The sequence below is a fragment of the Ambystoma mexicanum genome, chromosome 7p (assembly GCF_040938575.1).
Source record: "Ambystoma mexicanum isolate Mex_15411 chromosome 7p, UKY_AmexF1_1, whole genome shotgun sequence".
Classification (NCBI taxonomy): domain Eukaryota; kingdom Metazoa; phylum Chordata; class Amphibia; order Caudata; family Ambystomatidae; genus Ambystoma; species Ambystoma mexicanum.
In genome coordinates this window covers 250,077,155-250,092,566 of record NC_090939.1, presented here as the reverse complement: position 1 = coordinate 250,092,566, position 15,412 = coordinate 250,077,155, and the positions used below count along the sequence as shown (strand labels likewise).

The window sequence follows — 15,412 nt, the reverse complement described above, 5'->3', positions numbered from 1 at the left end:
TGTGACACTCAAAGTAGGTCACTCATTTCTTTTAAACATTTAGATTTTTAGTGTCTTTCAATCCAAATTTACTTAAACTGCTGAAATCCACAGCTCAGCCAGTCTTGTTATAAACCTTCAAGTCACTTCAGAATATAACTTTACATTGGATCCACCTCTCAGTAAGTCTTTCTTTGGCTTGCCTTGGGTTCATTTATTCAGTTTTACACAAAAAAGTAAAATCTGGTGGTTTTAAAACGCCGGCTTTTGGATAGTGGTGAGTAATGGTACTGCACCCCTTTTTGGGATTTAAGAAAATGAATTCCCAACAGTTATGGGTTTGCTTTTGGCAATCAGCATTGCCATTCCCAATGGTTTCAGACTACTGTGTGGGTAGTCCAATGGTGGTTTTAGGCAGTGTCCTTCTGTGCCCATAACATCGGCAAAAATGGGTGGCAGCCTATTCTTCATGCACATCCCTGTGCATTTTCTGGGAAGCTCTGGCAATCATGATGTTTTCCATGTCAGTACTGCACAGTTTTGAGGTAGGGCTCGGATGCATGGGTAAATACATCCCACAGTACATGTGTAGGCGGGAGCTGCTTTTTGTGGCATTTTCTTCATATATATGTTCTCTCTAGAGAGCCAGGCCTCCTTCAAAGCTGGTTTGGCGGAGGTCCGCACGTTTGCGCAGGGCCTCATGGAGGCTTAGGTCACATAGACACAGCCAGCAGAGGTTGCGCCTGGGGGTCAAGATGAGGCAGACAGCGTGGATGCATGCCACAAAATTATCCTTGGATGTGCAGGAGAGGATTCTAGACCTTTCTTTTGAAGGGTCTGACCTTTTCCATTCATCCACTGATGACGAGCTGAAGAAAAAGACCTATGCAGACCGCTAAAACCTTGACCATCCTGACCAAACCAGGGCGAAAGGCCTCCTCTCAGATCCAGGGCAGGTCCGACTTCAAACACCACTGCGTCAGCGGCTTCAAGGGGTTCAGGGACTGCAGTACGTGGCGGCAAGACAGGTCCCCCAGCGACCACAGGAGAAAGCAGAGGACCTAGCAGGGCTTTTTCCTTTCCCCCTCCTCTGTTCCCGTCTCGGATGCCAAAAAGCGATGGCTTAACAGACCGGGAACACAGCTTGCCTGTAAGGGCTGGCTGGCTCTCTTCAAAGACAGCTGGAAGCGTTTGGATCCTTTCGATAGTCCCCACTGGCTTCAGTTTTCCTCTTCCTTTTCCTCTACCATCTTCTCCTCCATTGCTTCAGATTGGGTCTACGCACGGCACTATTGCGAGAGATCCTTTCTCTTTTGGATATGCAGGCGGTGGAGCCGGTTCCTCAGTCAGATAGGGGCTCCGGCTTCAACTCAAGGATTTTTGTGCTACCCAAGAACAAAAATAATCCTATGCTGACGATACTCAGATCTTCATTACAGTGGACAAGGTCGAGGAAACCTTTGCTAAGATTAGTGAATGTCTTCAGGAGATTAATGATTATATGGCCTCTAATCAATTGCAATTGAATGCAGCCACAATAGTTTATTCCATTTGGCCCGGCGCATCTTTTGGCCACCTTAAAAAATCAGTCGCTTCCTAAGTTACTGGTAATTGAACTTCAGTTTTCTACCAAAGTTAAAAACCTTGGCTGCATCTGGCAAGATAACGTAGGTAGTGAAAGCCAGGTTGGAGCCTAGGTGAACGCCATTTTTTACTCCAATACTTCTCCGCCAAACTCTCCCATATATTCCAGAAGAGGATCATGCTCTGGTGGTGGGAGCACTTAGAAATTCCCATTTGACTATTGCAATAGTCAATTGATGGGCATTCCAAAAGAACAACTCAGTAGATTGCAAAGACAGCAGAATGCAGCGATTAGTTTGATTTATGGATTAAATAAAACTTCTTGCATGTCCCCGTCAACGCAGTTTACTCCATTGGTTATCAGTTGAGGAACGTATTAGATTCAAGGTAGCATGCTTGGTATTCAAGTGCTTAAATAATCTAGCACCGGATTACCTGAAAGATATGCTTAAGCATTATCAGCCGTCCAGATGTCGCCGTTCAAGGGACCATGCTTTGTTGGCCATCCCTCATCTACATTTGTGTCTAGAGGGGGATAGAAGATTTTCTGTGTTTGGTCCTAGACCCTGGAATAGTTTACCCAGGGAAATTAGGACTTTGGACTGCTTACGTTTCCTGAAAGCCCTGAAAATGTTTGTTTAAATAAAGTTTTTGTTCTCTTGGCCTGTTGGAACATGCTGCCTTCTTGGATGGAATATGGATATCATTCCAATTCTGGCAATTCGTTTCTAGTAAAAGGTCATCTGCGCCATTATACGGTTTGGTCAGTTTCAAGCCCATTACACATTTCTCAATCAAAAATCAATCAAAATCAATAACCAGGCTGGCCTGAGAGTAGTCCTGGACCTGTCATTCCTCTATCTATCTTCATCACTCGTTTACAGTTATCTTTGTTGTCTTAGTGGCCTACCTTTTAGATGTCTGACAAACATCCCAAAAGAATATTGTGTGAGGGAGTAATGTCTCATCTATTGAAAGAAATAATGACCCCGCTTCAATGGCAAAGTTTTGAAGAATACACATGTCAATTTTGTTCTCACCATCTTTTCCTTATGACCATTTCTTCCCATATATGACACACCTTTTTCATTTTCCCCACCTCAGGTGCATACCCAATTCTGAGCGTCACCAAGGTCCTCCCCCAACTAATGTTGAGGTGGCAGTGCTGTTGAAAATCTCTAAGCTGTCAAATGGATAAGAACTTGCAGTTATGGAGTGTTCTAGATTATTTTTAGGTTTTATTCTGGATTTCTAGTCTTCTTTTTCTAAATGAACATTGGTACATATTGTATGCTTGAAGTAAGAATACAGTCTTGCACATTACTTATAAGTGAGCGGATGGTACATCTCATGCAGAACATGTAAAATCATATATTTAGGGCCGATTACAAAGAAAATGGTGTTTGTCTATGAGTTGGGTGCAGAGAGGTTTAGGTATATAGCAGTCTGTTGCCTCTCTGCGTACAAAAAGCTTTGGTATGATCTGAGCTCTTGCAACCAATCTTTGTGTACTGTAGCTAAAACTGTGATATCCTTGTGTTTATAGACCATGGAAATGTTTTTTTCCCCTCCATGGGATTTTCCCCAAATGCCATGTACCGGTCCCTGAAGGTAATTTAGGAAAGTTGGGTGTAATCGTTAACCAAGAGACTAGTGAAAAATGTAAGTCCTTTATTACTTTTACTCATGATGTACTATTACTGTTAAATTATATATTTGCTCTTTAACGCTTTCTATGTGTGTTTTATCTCTGTGGCGTTTGCTCTTAAATGGCTCCCCATGCAATAAGAAGGGATTTCTTCCTCGTATAGATCCTGATCTTTGATATTCGATCTCCTGCACCAGCTGTCCTCGGAAATGTTTTTTGCCACCATGTGTCGCAGCATGCTCCGCCTGGCACTGATGCTCACCCCACGTCGGTTATGAAGTCTGGGCCAATATGTATGGATCTGATGGTCCCCCACGACCGCTGCCCTTTTTTCGGTGCACTCTGTCTATATTTTGTGTTTATAAAGCGCCTTCGGCCCATAGGGCTTCTCAGCACTAATGCTGAAATAAAAGAGGAGAAGGGGCGGTATTTACTGAAACAGAAGTTCTATACATAAAGTTCTATAGAGTGCAAGTCTTTGGGGAGGTATTCTGTAATTTATTTGGCTGAACCTGGAATGACTGTCCCTTCGCTTTTGTCCATTTGTAGCAAATGAGGCCTGAGTGTAAGCAGATCAAAGTTTGCGGGGTGAGAAGTAATATCGAAATTATGCTGGTGATATGTGGGGCTGATTCCATGAAGGGCCTGGAACACCAAGATAAGTGCCTTGATGTGTGCAGTGACGAGCAGCCAGTGCAATTTATTGAGGACTGGTGAAATATGTGCTCTTTGGGGTGTGCCCCTTACAAATGCTAGCCAGCCTATTTTGAACTATTTGAGCGCGATCTAGTATATTTTGGGGCTCCTAATAGCAATGCATTTTTGTAGTAGATCATAGAGCTAATAGCCTGGGCTGTAAATGCTGTGTAGCTTTCCGAGATTAATGGGCTTATTTTATTGACGTACTGGTCACTGTAAAATGAGTGTCAAAAAAGGCTCCTATGCTACCTAGAGATGTTTGAACCTTAATGTTAACCTTATCCACTGGAATTTCTTGCATGCAAATGTGTGATGAATGGCTCAAGGCTGTATTCAGACACTATTTAAAACTGATATCTATTGATTAGAAGTTCTTTTGTAAATGCATTGTTTGAAGACAGAATATTTGTATTTTAATTTTGGTTTATAAAGCACCTTAATCCAAAGTGCCGAACATTTTAAAAGAGAATATAGTACAATAAAAATGGTTAGACAGTTAAACCATCAAATCCAGAGAACATTATAGGAAGTAATAGACCGAAGTGAGAGGAAGAACATTCAAGTTAAGGGGAACAAGAAGCTGAAAGGATTGAAAGTGAGACTGGGCAAATGGAGGGCAAGGGACCACAAGTCTGAAAAGAGAGGAAGACCGGAGAGAACGGGTCTGGCTATAGAGAGATACAAGCACAGCAAGGTAGTTGGGGGCAGGTACATATAGGGTTTTGAAGACAAGGCAAAGAAAGTGAAATGTTATTTGAGAATAGAAAGGGAACCAGCCAAGTGTAGCAAGATATGAGTAAATAGTCAAGATAGGGAAGAAGACAAAGTAAACTAATAGTTGAGTTAGACTATTTTTAGTGGAGCCAGATGAGAACTTGGAAGCCCAAAGAGAGTAGTAGAAAAGTGAGTCGAGCGAAGATATTAAGAGTTTAGATGCCTGAAAAGTGAGGAAGGAGCGAGCCTTATGAATATTATGAAGGTGGAAACGACATGAACAGGAAGTCAGGGGAAATATGAGAGAAGGAAAGTTTAGAATCTAGGTGGAGACCAAGATTACGAGCAGTAGTGGAGATTGGAAGATTAGAGGGAGAGAAGGATATGAACAGGGGTGAGGGATGGGGAGGAATTGTTAACCGGGAAGAACAGAACCTCAGTCTTTCCTGTGTTAACAGTGAGAAAGTGAGAATACATCCATGAACTAATATCAGTGAGACAAGCTGTGACGGTATGGTGAATTTCAGACGAAGAGAAAGATAGAAAATGTTGATTATTGTCTGCATAGAAGTGATGCGAAAGACCAAAGTCAGAGATAATAGCTGCAGGTATGAAGAATATAATGAAAAAAGGAAAGGGCCTAGAACTGACCCTTGGGGAACCCCATGATCAAGAGGGAAAGATGAGGTTTTGCCCGCCCATGAGACAAAGTCTGTTAGAAAGATATGAACTAAAACAGGCTAGAACAGGGCCCTTAAGACCAAAAGAGGAGAGAAGTCAGAAGGAGAGAGGGATCTACTGTATCAAATGCTGCAGCGAAGACAAGAATAAGAAAGGAAGAATGTTTAGCGTATCGAGCTGAGAGCAGGGAGTGGAGGACAGAAATCGGGGCAGTTTCAGTTGATTAGAGAGTACAAAAGTCAGATTGGAACCAAGGAAGAAGAGAGATCAGTGACAAATGACGAGATCTGGAAATACACAAGGCGCTCAAGGAGCTTGTAAAGATATGGTAAAAGAGAAATAGGCCGGGAATTGGAGACAGTCCAGGGATTAGCTGTGTTTATTTTTTTAAATGAGGATAATAGTTGCATGTTTAAAAGACAGGAAAAACAGACATTGAAAGGCAGGAATTAGAGGAGGAGACGAGATAGGGTATTAGGAGAGGATAGACCTTGGGTATGAGAGGAATTGGATCAGTAGGAGTGGCAGTAGGGTGGGCTTTGTTAAGAAGAGAAATGGTTAGAATTAGTCAGTGTTAGAAATAGGACCGAAGTACGAGATAAAGGCAGAAGGGGTTGAAGTAAAGGGAGGTGATGAGCCTAGGGGGGGAGGGATGTTTCAATGTCTTGACGAAGAGAAAGCACCTTTGATGAAAAGAATTGGGCAAAGTCAAGAGCAGACACAGTGGAGTTAAGAGTGATCGGGTGTAGGAGAAAGAAGGCGTGCAAGAGTTTGAAAAAGACGCCTAGCATGGGCAGATTGAGTGTGAAGATCAGAGGAGGAGGTGCACTTAGCAGAAAGTAAACTGTCATAGAGTGTGTGATAGGATAAGTAAAAAGAATGGTCAAGTTCAAATGTAGATTTGAGCCACTGCCTTTCGAATTGGTGGAGAAAGCCACGGCTGAGAGTGTTTCCGGGTGGGATGGAATGCAGATAAAGGATAGAGTTGATCTAGGCAGAGAGAAAAAGATGAAGAAAAGGCAGAAGCTGCCTAGTCAGCATTCAGTGCGGAGAAAGATGAAAGCAAAGGAGGTTTTGCAGCACAAGTGTCATAAAAGAGTGTAGAGTTAAATCTGTGTAGTTCACGCCAAAGGAATGTTTTTGGAAGAGAAAGAGAGGGTGGGGGGCAGAACACTGGGGGATGGAAGACAAGTGATGCTGAGAGTAGATGGTTGTCTGATAAGTAGACTGATAAGGCAGACACAGATGAGGCAGTAAAGGTTGAGAGGAAAATTGGATCAAGAGAAGAACCAGATATGTGAGTAGGAGGGGGTTACAAGAGGCAAAAGAAAATGGGAGTTAAGAACTGAAAGAAAAGGAGTGGTGGAGTGTACAGTAGAAAGATGGAGGTTGAAGTCCCCAAGTGTTAGGGAGAATTCTCTTATTAGGCCAATTTCCCAAACCTAGTGAGTCCCTCAGCAGCTTTTCTGGATTTTTGGGGTTTGTTTTTTTCTCCTGCTAAGAGTGAGACTCTTTTACTCCCACTCTTAGACATGATTTGAGGAATGTCTTTGACTTATGTGCTTATGGGCTATGTGGTCTTTTTACTCTGTAGGGTATCATCTGTTTTTCTGTATGTGTGGTACACAGCACCCTCAGTGCAGTACCACAGGGGTGTCCCATTGACCCCAAACATAGACTCCATACCCTGGGACTGACTACTGTCTCCCGGGGCATGTAAAGTCAGCATTGGCTTTACTAGTCCAAAATTGTGAACAGAACCATGTACAAACCATCATATTGTGGAAGTACTGGTAAGGGGTAATTCGATTGCCCCTGGGTCTGTTTTCGAGGGGGCACTGTCCTGTCCCCCCTCGTCGAGTTTCTGGCTGGTGGCAGTGGTTACCACGCGAAATATTCCACAGGAATATTCTCTATGGGATTTTCCCATTGATTTTAAACGCACCACTTTTTGGTGCAATGTTAAAGATACCGCCGGGTTATTTATTTAATATTAAAACACTGGTTGGGTCTTTTTGCCAGAACTCTATTCTAAAATGGCGTTTGTGTCCGTCTCTCTAACTCTGACCAAGGTCGAGCCCTTTGTTCCACTATTTTGGCGGGCTTCTCCACAGAAGCCCTCCAAATGGTGCCACTCTGTCTGGGTTCCACAGGAAGGGTGGAGGGGGGAATTGGTACCCTGGACTGCGTTGGCTTAGCAACCCAAGTCGCACTCTACTCTGATTGGCCCAGTGGTGAGCCGCCCGGCTCACCACTTCGCATGTGTGATTGACAGCTAGGCTGATGAATGGGGGTTTTTCTGCATAAAAGCAGGGCCTTTGGGACTGGAACTTCAGAAGTTGCCACAGGACCTAAGAATCCGAAGAGGGAAGAAGCTGAGCCACCTGCAACGACGACACCACTGGTGAAGCTCTGCTGCAGCCACCTCACCACTTTCTCAACGACAAGAGAAGATTTCTGCTGGATGAGTCGTCTTCCCCTGAGCTGGTGGGATCAACCAGTTCACCCTTTTTGCCTTCCAAAGATGTCTCTTGGTCGAATCGCCCGTGCCAAGCACCCCGGTGGCTGGATAGCCAAGCTCACCACTTTTGACCGCGAATAAAAGGACCACACCTTTTAACCGGGAACTCCGCAGCTGGTTTCATCCCTGTGCAGTGCAACGACTCCACCTTTCCTCCTCGACGAGATCTTCTCTTGCCCTGCTCGGAACCACAAACTTCAAACACTGCCAGGAACAACTGCCCCCACTGGAGCTTCCTTTCTCTTTAAGGTACTGTGTCCTACCTGGCCTCCCTTTCTACAGATTGCTAAAGGTGACCATTAAATCCTTGGCTTCTAAACTGGGTTGGCTCCAGGCCTTCTAACTATATCTTTTGAATCACCCCAACCTCTTTTGAACATTCTGCAAAGACTTTCAGTGCACTTTAAACCGTGTGATCCTGGGCACATTTCGCTTGCTCCCTTTAAAGTGGGCCTGGCCTATGAACTTTGGCTCTACAGTATAATCTGCCTTTCTCCCCTTGCTCTGAACTCTCAAACGTGTTGGGAACTTTTATTTCTATGCTGTCTTTTTCTCTCCCTTTAACTATATCATCAGTGTGCCATGTTGGTTAAGCGCTCACATCTGTTCTAACAAATAGTAGTGTTTTAACTCTGACTTGTCTGATAACGATTAAAGGAGGTGTGTATACTTTACTTGACTGTGTTTTTACTTGCTTTTGATTGAGAGTGCTAGTATATGCCATAAAGTGTGTTTTAAATAAATAAGTATATACTTTTTATACAAAGCTCTGGTCAGAGTTTGTTTGCTCTACTGTGTTTTGGCCCGATTGTGTATACTCTGCATACTGCCCTACTCTTCTTCAGAGAAGTCTGACTGCTCAGCCACTGCTACCAGGTAAATCTGGGTGGTGCAGACTGCTACCAATTGGGTTTACTGCTTACTCCTGTAGTCTTAATCTTTTTGCAGTGTTCCCCAAGGTAACTGCACAGGATTCTGCCTAACACCAAGTAATACAAGAGGAGTAGGACTAGGCAAGATATGGGATAGAAGATGATCAATATCAGTACAGAAAGAACCAATCGGTCAAGGAGAATGATAAACAATAATAAATGAGATGGTATATCAATTGAGTCGTTAACGTAATTCTGGAACGTCTTTTTGTGGTCTAAAAACCAATCGTGTAATGATAACCTGTTGTTCCCTGTTCAACTATGCAGTTGATACTAATGTCTTCTGATTCTATATATCCCGTTTTACCCTTAACATTCCTTCTTTTAGGAACGAAAAAACACATTTGAGTGATCCATGGTGTCGAAAGGCTGCTGACAAATCTAAGCGTATTCACGGCAGCAGCGCCCTAGCCAATAACGTTGAGGAGCTGATCTTTTAAGTCAATAAGTGCTTCTGTGCTTAGTAATTACTAAACAGTGGATTGTGTTCCATGTCCTCTTGTTAAGTGGTTTGTCACTGCCTTATGTAGTATTTTGAAAAGGAATGGGGTGTTTGGCATAGGCCGAAAACGTCCTGTATCATAAGAGTCCAGTGTTGCTTTCTCAATCGAGAGTTATTTACTTCCTTTTAAGTTTGAAGGGATACACTCTTCATCAAAGGATCTATTGATATTGCCAAGGATGATGGGAAAAGGATTTGCATTGTTTGATCACAGTTGAAGGACATGGGTCCCCTGGACATGTAGTTTGGTTATGGAGTAATTATTTTTCCCATTTGTTAGGTATAATAAATATTCTCTATTTTTCTCATTTATAATAGTGTAGCTATAACTCTACACAACAAAGGTACAGCAACTCTAAAAAACATAAAACTCAGAACAAACATCAGATTTCTAGAGAGATAATGTGGAAAAGACCAGTCACCTACCATTAACCTTGCAGTCAAAAAGCTGTGCAGTACATATAAACAAGACATGTAAAGCCAGCCATCTGTATCGCATTACTATTGAGCACATTTGTACACACTTGGACACCCTTTGCTCACTCTAAACTTTTGGTGATGTTGAACCCCTCACTAAATGGCTCCAGAAAGAAATGCCCTACTACTTGGTTTTGTACCGAAACAATGATGAGCAGTAAATATCTGAAGTTCAGGTACACAACTGTTTCCACTGCCATTTGTTGAGTACATTTTTCGTAGGCATGGTTTACTGGTCTGAAAATCCACATGCAGCAAAAGTCTGAGTTTTCAGGTTCATGGCTTTTCAGCAACCATACTGCTTAGAAAATGGCACGCATGGAATCGGAAATAACCCTCCCAAGTAGTGGGCTTGGAGCCAAGTAGGGAGGTTTTAAGGCATGCATCCAAACATCAGATGCAGGGTTTTTACAACGGGGTTTAACCCTCCTGCTAGCAATCCAACCATCAGTAGCTTGCTAACAGAATACTTGATAATGCTCCAAAAGCGATAGCTGAAAGGAAGAGGAGGTTAACAATTGGTGGCTGCTTGCAAGCTTCCATTTCCTTTGAAGCAATCATTCTCCTCATTGCACCTCCAATTCTCAATACTGTGGTGAGTGGAAGCATCGCAAGTCAATCTTTAAAAAACATAAGCGTGACATAAGAAATAGCTAAAGAAGAGTTTTTGAAGCACGCCATTCATCATTCTGTGTCTCAGGGCACAGAGTTCTTGTCCGCTGGACCAACTGGTTTAGGAAATTTTGAATTTTTGTAAGAGTGCACTGAAGAAATAGTGTCACTAATGTAATAGGGAAAGGGATTAGCTCTGATAGTTCTAATTGATGTCTTCCTCCAGCAGATTCCTGATCTGTTCTTTTATCCCAAAGCCAGTAAACTGGCTCTTGTAAGGGCTGATGCTTGCCATGAAAGCAAGTGAGTCATCATGCTGCTAGTGAAAGATCTTAACGGGATTACAATTCCAGACAATCCTTCCGACCTAGTAAGTGGTGATCGATGCCTCACTGAAAGTCTAGGCAGACCACCACAATAGGTCAGCTCTTGACCCATTGTGTCCACTGAAGAACCTTCCACATCAGCATGCTGTAACTGAAGGATGCACGCAAGATTATAAAGGTGTTTTTTTCCCCTCAATCACCAAAAAACTCAACTCTTTAATCCTGACAGCAGTGCAACTTGTTACCTAGGCATACTTAGTATGGCCTTTGCTACCTGCTAGGGAACTACTCATAACCATGGTTCACATTCCAGAATTGTTCAGGCAAACAACTTGATGAGCTTATATCTGAAAGACTGCAAATGGATGATATAATATGGAGACCTAGAATTATTGGTAAGTGTAATTTCCCACTGCAGAGTTTAGCTTGTTAAACATTCTGTGGAACGCAACACAAAGCAACTGATTGTAGTTTCCATGATTCTTATTCCCGGTAGGTCTTTGTTGCATGGAAAATAAGCTGTGAGGAATTTAGCTGCCTCGAGCAGGAACATTCCTTAGAAAAAACTCTTTTTTTGTATTTATGGTAAAGTCTGGAAATGTATCTGCTTTTATTCCAAACCTAATAATTCCCACTTTTTCTCATTTGTTCAAGAATGACAAGAAGAATCAACTGGAGGGAAAATTACAGGATATTCGGTGTCGACTCACTACGCAAAGACAAGACATCGAAAGCACAAATAAGTCTAGGGAGTTGAGGATTGCAGAGATAACACATTTACAACAGCAGCTTCAGGTAAGGAAACCCATTTTCCAATTAAAACACATGATATGATATGATAGTTTATTTATATAGCACCTATACACAATGTGTTTCAAAGCACTTCAAGGCAAGGGAGGGAAAAGGGAAAATACAATGACATTCTTACAGACCATGAACAGTAAGGATGTGAAATTAACTATCGTACTCAGCCTGATGACATTTCGGATAGTGCTTGCTTGCAAGCAAGGCATTTATTTTGAAATTGACAGTATTACAAAATGAAGTTTCCTTTTTAAAGTTAAACTTATTCATATTTAGTTTTTTGCTCCTGAATTTTCTTTTGAGGTTTCAAGGGATTAGGGTATTCCTGCAACTGTTCTTATTCATACTGAAAGATTAAATGTACTTGATAAAAAACATGTGCAAGATTGTGCCACATTTGACCACCCCCAAACCTCCTTTGCTAAACATTACTGCGAAGTTGCAGTTTTATTGATTTTTGCATTTATTAAGTGCACTAAACCCGGAGATATCAAGGTGCTGGTTACATCATGGTATCAGAAAGGAAGGACAACATACAATTTAGTTTGTAGACGGTGTGAAAGATGGCCCAGACAAGGGTCTAGCTGGGAGAAAAAAGCCGTGTCTTCAGAGGTTTCCGGAAGGTCCAGTAAGATTGTTTCCGATCTCTGTGACAATGGTAGAGTTTGGATTATTTGATGTGATGACCAGGAAGCTCAGCCCCCCAGATCTCTCTAGCCTTGTTATTGGGGTGATAAGTCTGACATAGTAGGTGGAACAGGTATGCCAGGATGAGCATTTTTTAATTTTTGAGAAAGGTACCTGAGGGCAGTGCTCAACAGGCATTTGTGCGTAATGGTCAGAGTTTTGAAAATGTACTCACGAATCGGTAGCCAGTGCACACTTCTTCTGGCAGCAGAAATGTGATTGCACCTCAGGATGTTTAATGCAGCCCTAAGTGCATTGTTTTGGGTGACCTGGAGTTTATTAATATTGCAAGAGTAGGATCCTGCCGCTAAGGCATTAATAGATCCTGGAGCCAATAAGCACGGGGGCATTGGTGAGACAGCTATCAGTGGACAGAAAGGGTATTCAGGCATTGATAACCTTTGTGGTGTGTGCCACGGAGGATAAGATGGCATTGACCTGCATTGGGAGCAACAGGGTGGCATCTAGGTACACACCCAGAGTCTTGACATTACTGGAAACTGAGATTTTGAAACCATCAATAGTGAATGGTTTGTAGGCTTGGTCTAGTTTGCTGAGCGACCTTTGCAAGCCGACTATGCGAATGTCAGTCTTGTGTCATCGTTCAGGCAGAGATGGTGGGACGCCATCCACACTTGGATAGTTTGGGAGACTGAATGCGGAACACTTAAGTCGGAGGAGTAGGTTCCAGTGAGAGGGAGGAGGTTCGGTGCATCATCGGCATAGTTAGTGTAGGATATGCCTGTATCGTCTAGCAGGTCAAAAAGGGGTTTGGTAAAGATATTGTAGAGCGTTGGGGAGGCACATGATCCTTTGGGGACGCCTGTGTTGGCCGAAGAAACCCTCTTTGATCTGTCGGTCAGAAAGGATGAGAACCAATCCTCAGAAACGCGAGTTGCCAAAGCGAGGTGATGATAGAGGTTTTGGTGGTGCATGAGGTGAAATGCAGCCCACAGGTCCAGCAGGAGGGTAAGGGCTGAGTTGCTGGCATCTTTGATCTCGTATGGTTCATTTATTTATTTTTATAGATCGAGCAAGGCGGATTCCGTGCCATAGCCATGTCTGAAACCAGATTGGCGCAGACCTATGAGGCTGTTGGATTCCAAGTATAGCTGGATCTGTAGGTAAGCGGCTTGATCCATAATTTTTATGAGGAAGAGGATTGCAGCGGATGGGGTGGTAGTTGGGATTACCAGGTCTACAGTATTTTTTTTTACATTTTTTTTTTTTTAGCAAGGGGAGGACCCAGGTGTCCTTTAGACTGGTGGACACTGAGCATGAGGAGAATGAGGTGTTAATGAGAGTGGTGAAGAAGGGTGCAAGCGAATCTGCGCACTACTTGATGATTGTGACGGGGCAGACATCCCCCTGGCAGTGGTCTGGTTTGAGGCCTTAAATGATCTGAATGACCTCAGTTTCAGAGACTGGGTTAAAGTTAAATAGAGGTAGGTTTTGGAGAGAGGCCGAGGGCCAGGTGGCGGAGGGGACTAGAATGACACTACTCACTTTTTTTTAGTAGCAGGGCATTTTGAATGTTGGAGAAACCAGGAGCTGTCCTTGATGCAGTTTATTGGCCGACGCGCCGGAGATTCCAGCTTGCCTAATATCGTAATTTCACATTAGAGATTCTCGTATTAAAGGTAGTGATTTTTTTCTTAGATTATCGCCATTTCATATACCCTTGCTGTGGATTTAAAGCAAGCTTTGTTGGGCTGCAGGGGGTTTCACATTTAGATAGGCGGAGGGCTTTGAGTTTGGCAGAGAACTAGAACTTAAGATGCAAGGCATCTTACGTAAGGTGAGAGGGAGCCACAATGTTGATGGCCTAAGTAAGGGATTGGTTATTCTCAGTTGAAGCTTCCTGTCCCATTGGCAAAGGCCCCCCCAGCACTGCCACCTTCCTTTGTGGCCATTCGACCTATGAAGTGAGTGTCAGTGGCTACCTTTGCCTCCACTTTCTCTTCCACCTACTCCTGTGGCTGACTCCCATCCTGACACAGCCCTTTCCAACCTTCAACTTTCAATCTCGAACACTCTGGAGATCCTTGCCCCTGTCATGAGGATCCACCATCAAGTGCAACCCTTGGTATGACTCTGATCTGGCTTCTCTGAAACGAAAGTGCAGAGTAGCTGAACAGAAGTCGGGTGCATTCTCTGACAAACTGGCCTGCCACCTGCTCCAAAGGCTGCACATCTGTGGCCTCTAACATGGACAAACTGTTCAAAATCTGCAAGGAGCTGGCAAATCCTACTGAAGTATCTACTCCTACTCCTTCCCAGACCTCCACATGGCTCTGGGTTCTCATTTCACCCCTAAACCCCAGGATATCCTGTCCGCAAACTACTCCTCTTCTCTCTCATGCCCTCCTTGGCTGCTCCTCTTCTTCTCTCCTGTAACACCTGATGTTTCCAGACTACTCTGGTCTATGAAAGTCTCATCCAAACAGGTGACCCTCCTGCCCCTCCAGAACCATTAATGACAACATTGATTCTCTCACTTCATCCATGGCCGATTTCTGTAATCACTCTTTCGCCATGGGATCTTTGACCTCTCTTCTTAAGCACCTCCTACTAAAAAAACCTTCTGCCGACCCCTCCATTCCAGCAAACTGTTGCTTGATCTTTCACTCCTATCCTGGGCAAACGCCTGGAGAAATTGGCTATCTCCCAGGTAACCCTCCACATTCAATCTGTTGGTTGTGTCCATGACCATCATGCTGGCTTCAGAGCAGCCAGAGGCACGGAAACTACACTCCTGAACACCCGTGAAGACCTGCTATCTAATCTTGACTCTAGCTCTCCCACTGTCCTCATTCTTCTCTACCTTTCCTCTGTATTTGTCACGGTCAACCACAACATCTTGATTGCTAGTCTCCGCAAGACCCTGGTCATCACGGATCAGGCTCTGATGTGGCCGACTGCCTTCCTCCTGGACCGACCTACCCAGGTTCAGCTTGGATCCTTTCTCTCCACCACCTCTCTCTCCACATATGGTGTTTACCAGGGCTCTATCCTCTCCACCTTGCTCTTCAATGTCTATCTGGCCCCTTTGGCCCTTCTGATCTCTACCTGTTCCTCTAACTTTCAGTGTTATGCAGATGACACACAGCTCTCCTTCAGGCTTACCTCAGCCTGATCCTCGCTGACTCTATCCGCTATTCAGGCATGGTGTGCCTCGAATGATCATTGCCTTAATGCCAGTAAGACTGAGACCTTTCTCATTGGGACACCCTCACGCTTGTGAGG

The 15,412-nt window shown here is 43.6% G+C and overlaps 1 protein-coding gene across 4 annotated transcripts in view; it reads left to right on the top strand.

The window, feature by feature from the left end:
- Positions 1-15,412, top strand: part of ITSN1 (intersectin 1) — a 3,188,156-nt gene that overhangs the window by 1,457,016 nt on the left and 1,715,728 nt on the right. For all 4 annotated transcript variants that reach the window (XM_069636218.1, XM_069636217.1, XM_069636220.1 and 1 more), the window contains exon 16: positions 11,330-11,470. In XM_069636218.1, the coding sequence (XP_069492319.1) occupies positions 11,330-11,470 (141 nt within the window). The remainder of the gene's footprint in view (positions 1-11,329; positions 11,471-15,412) is intronic.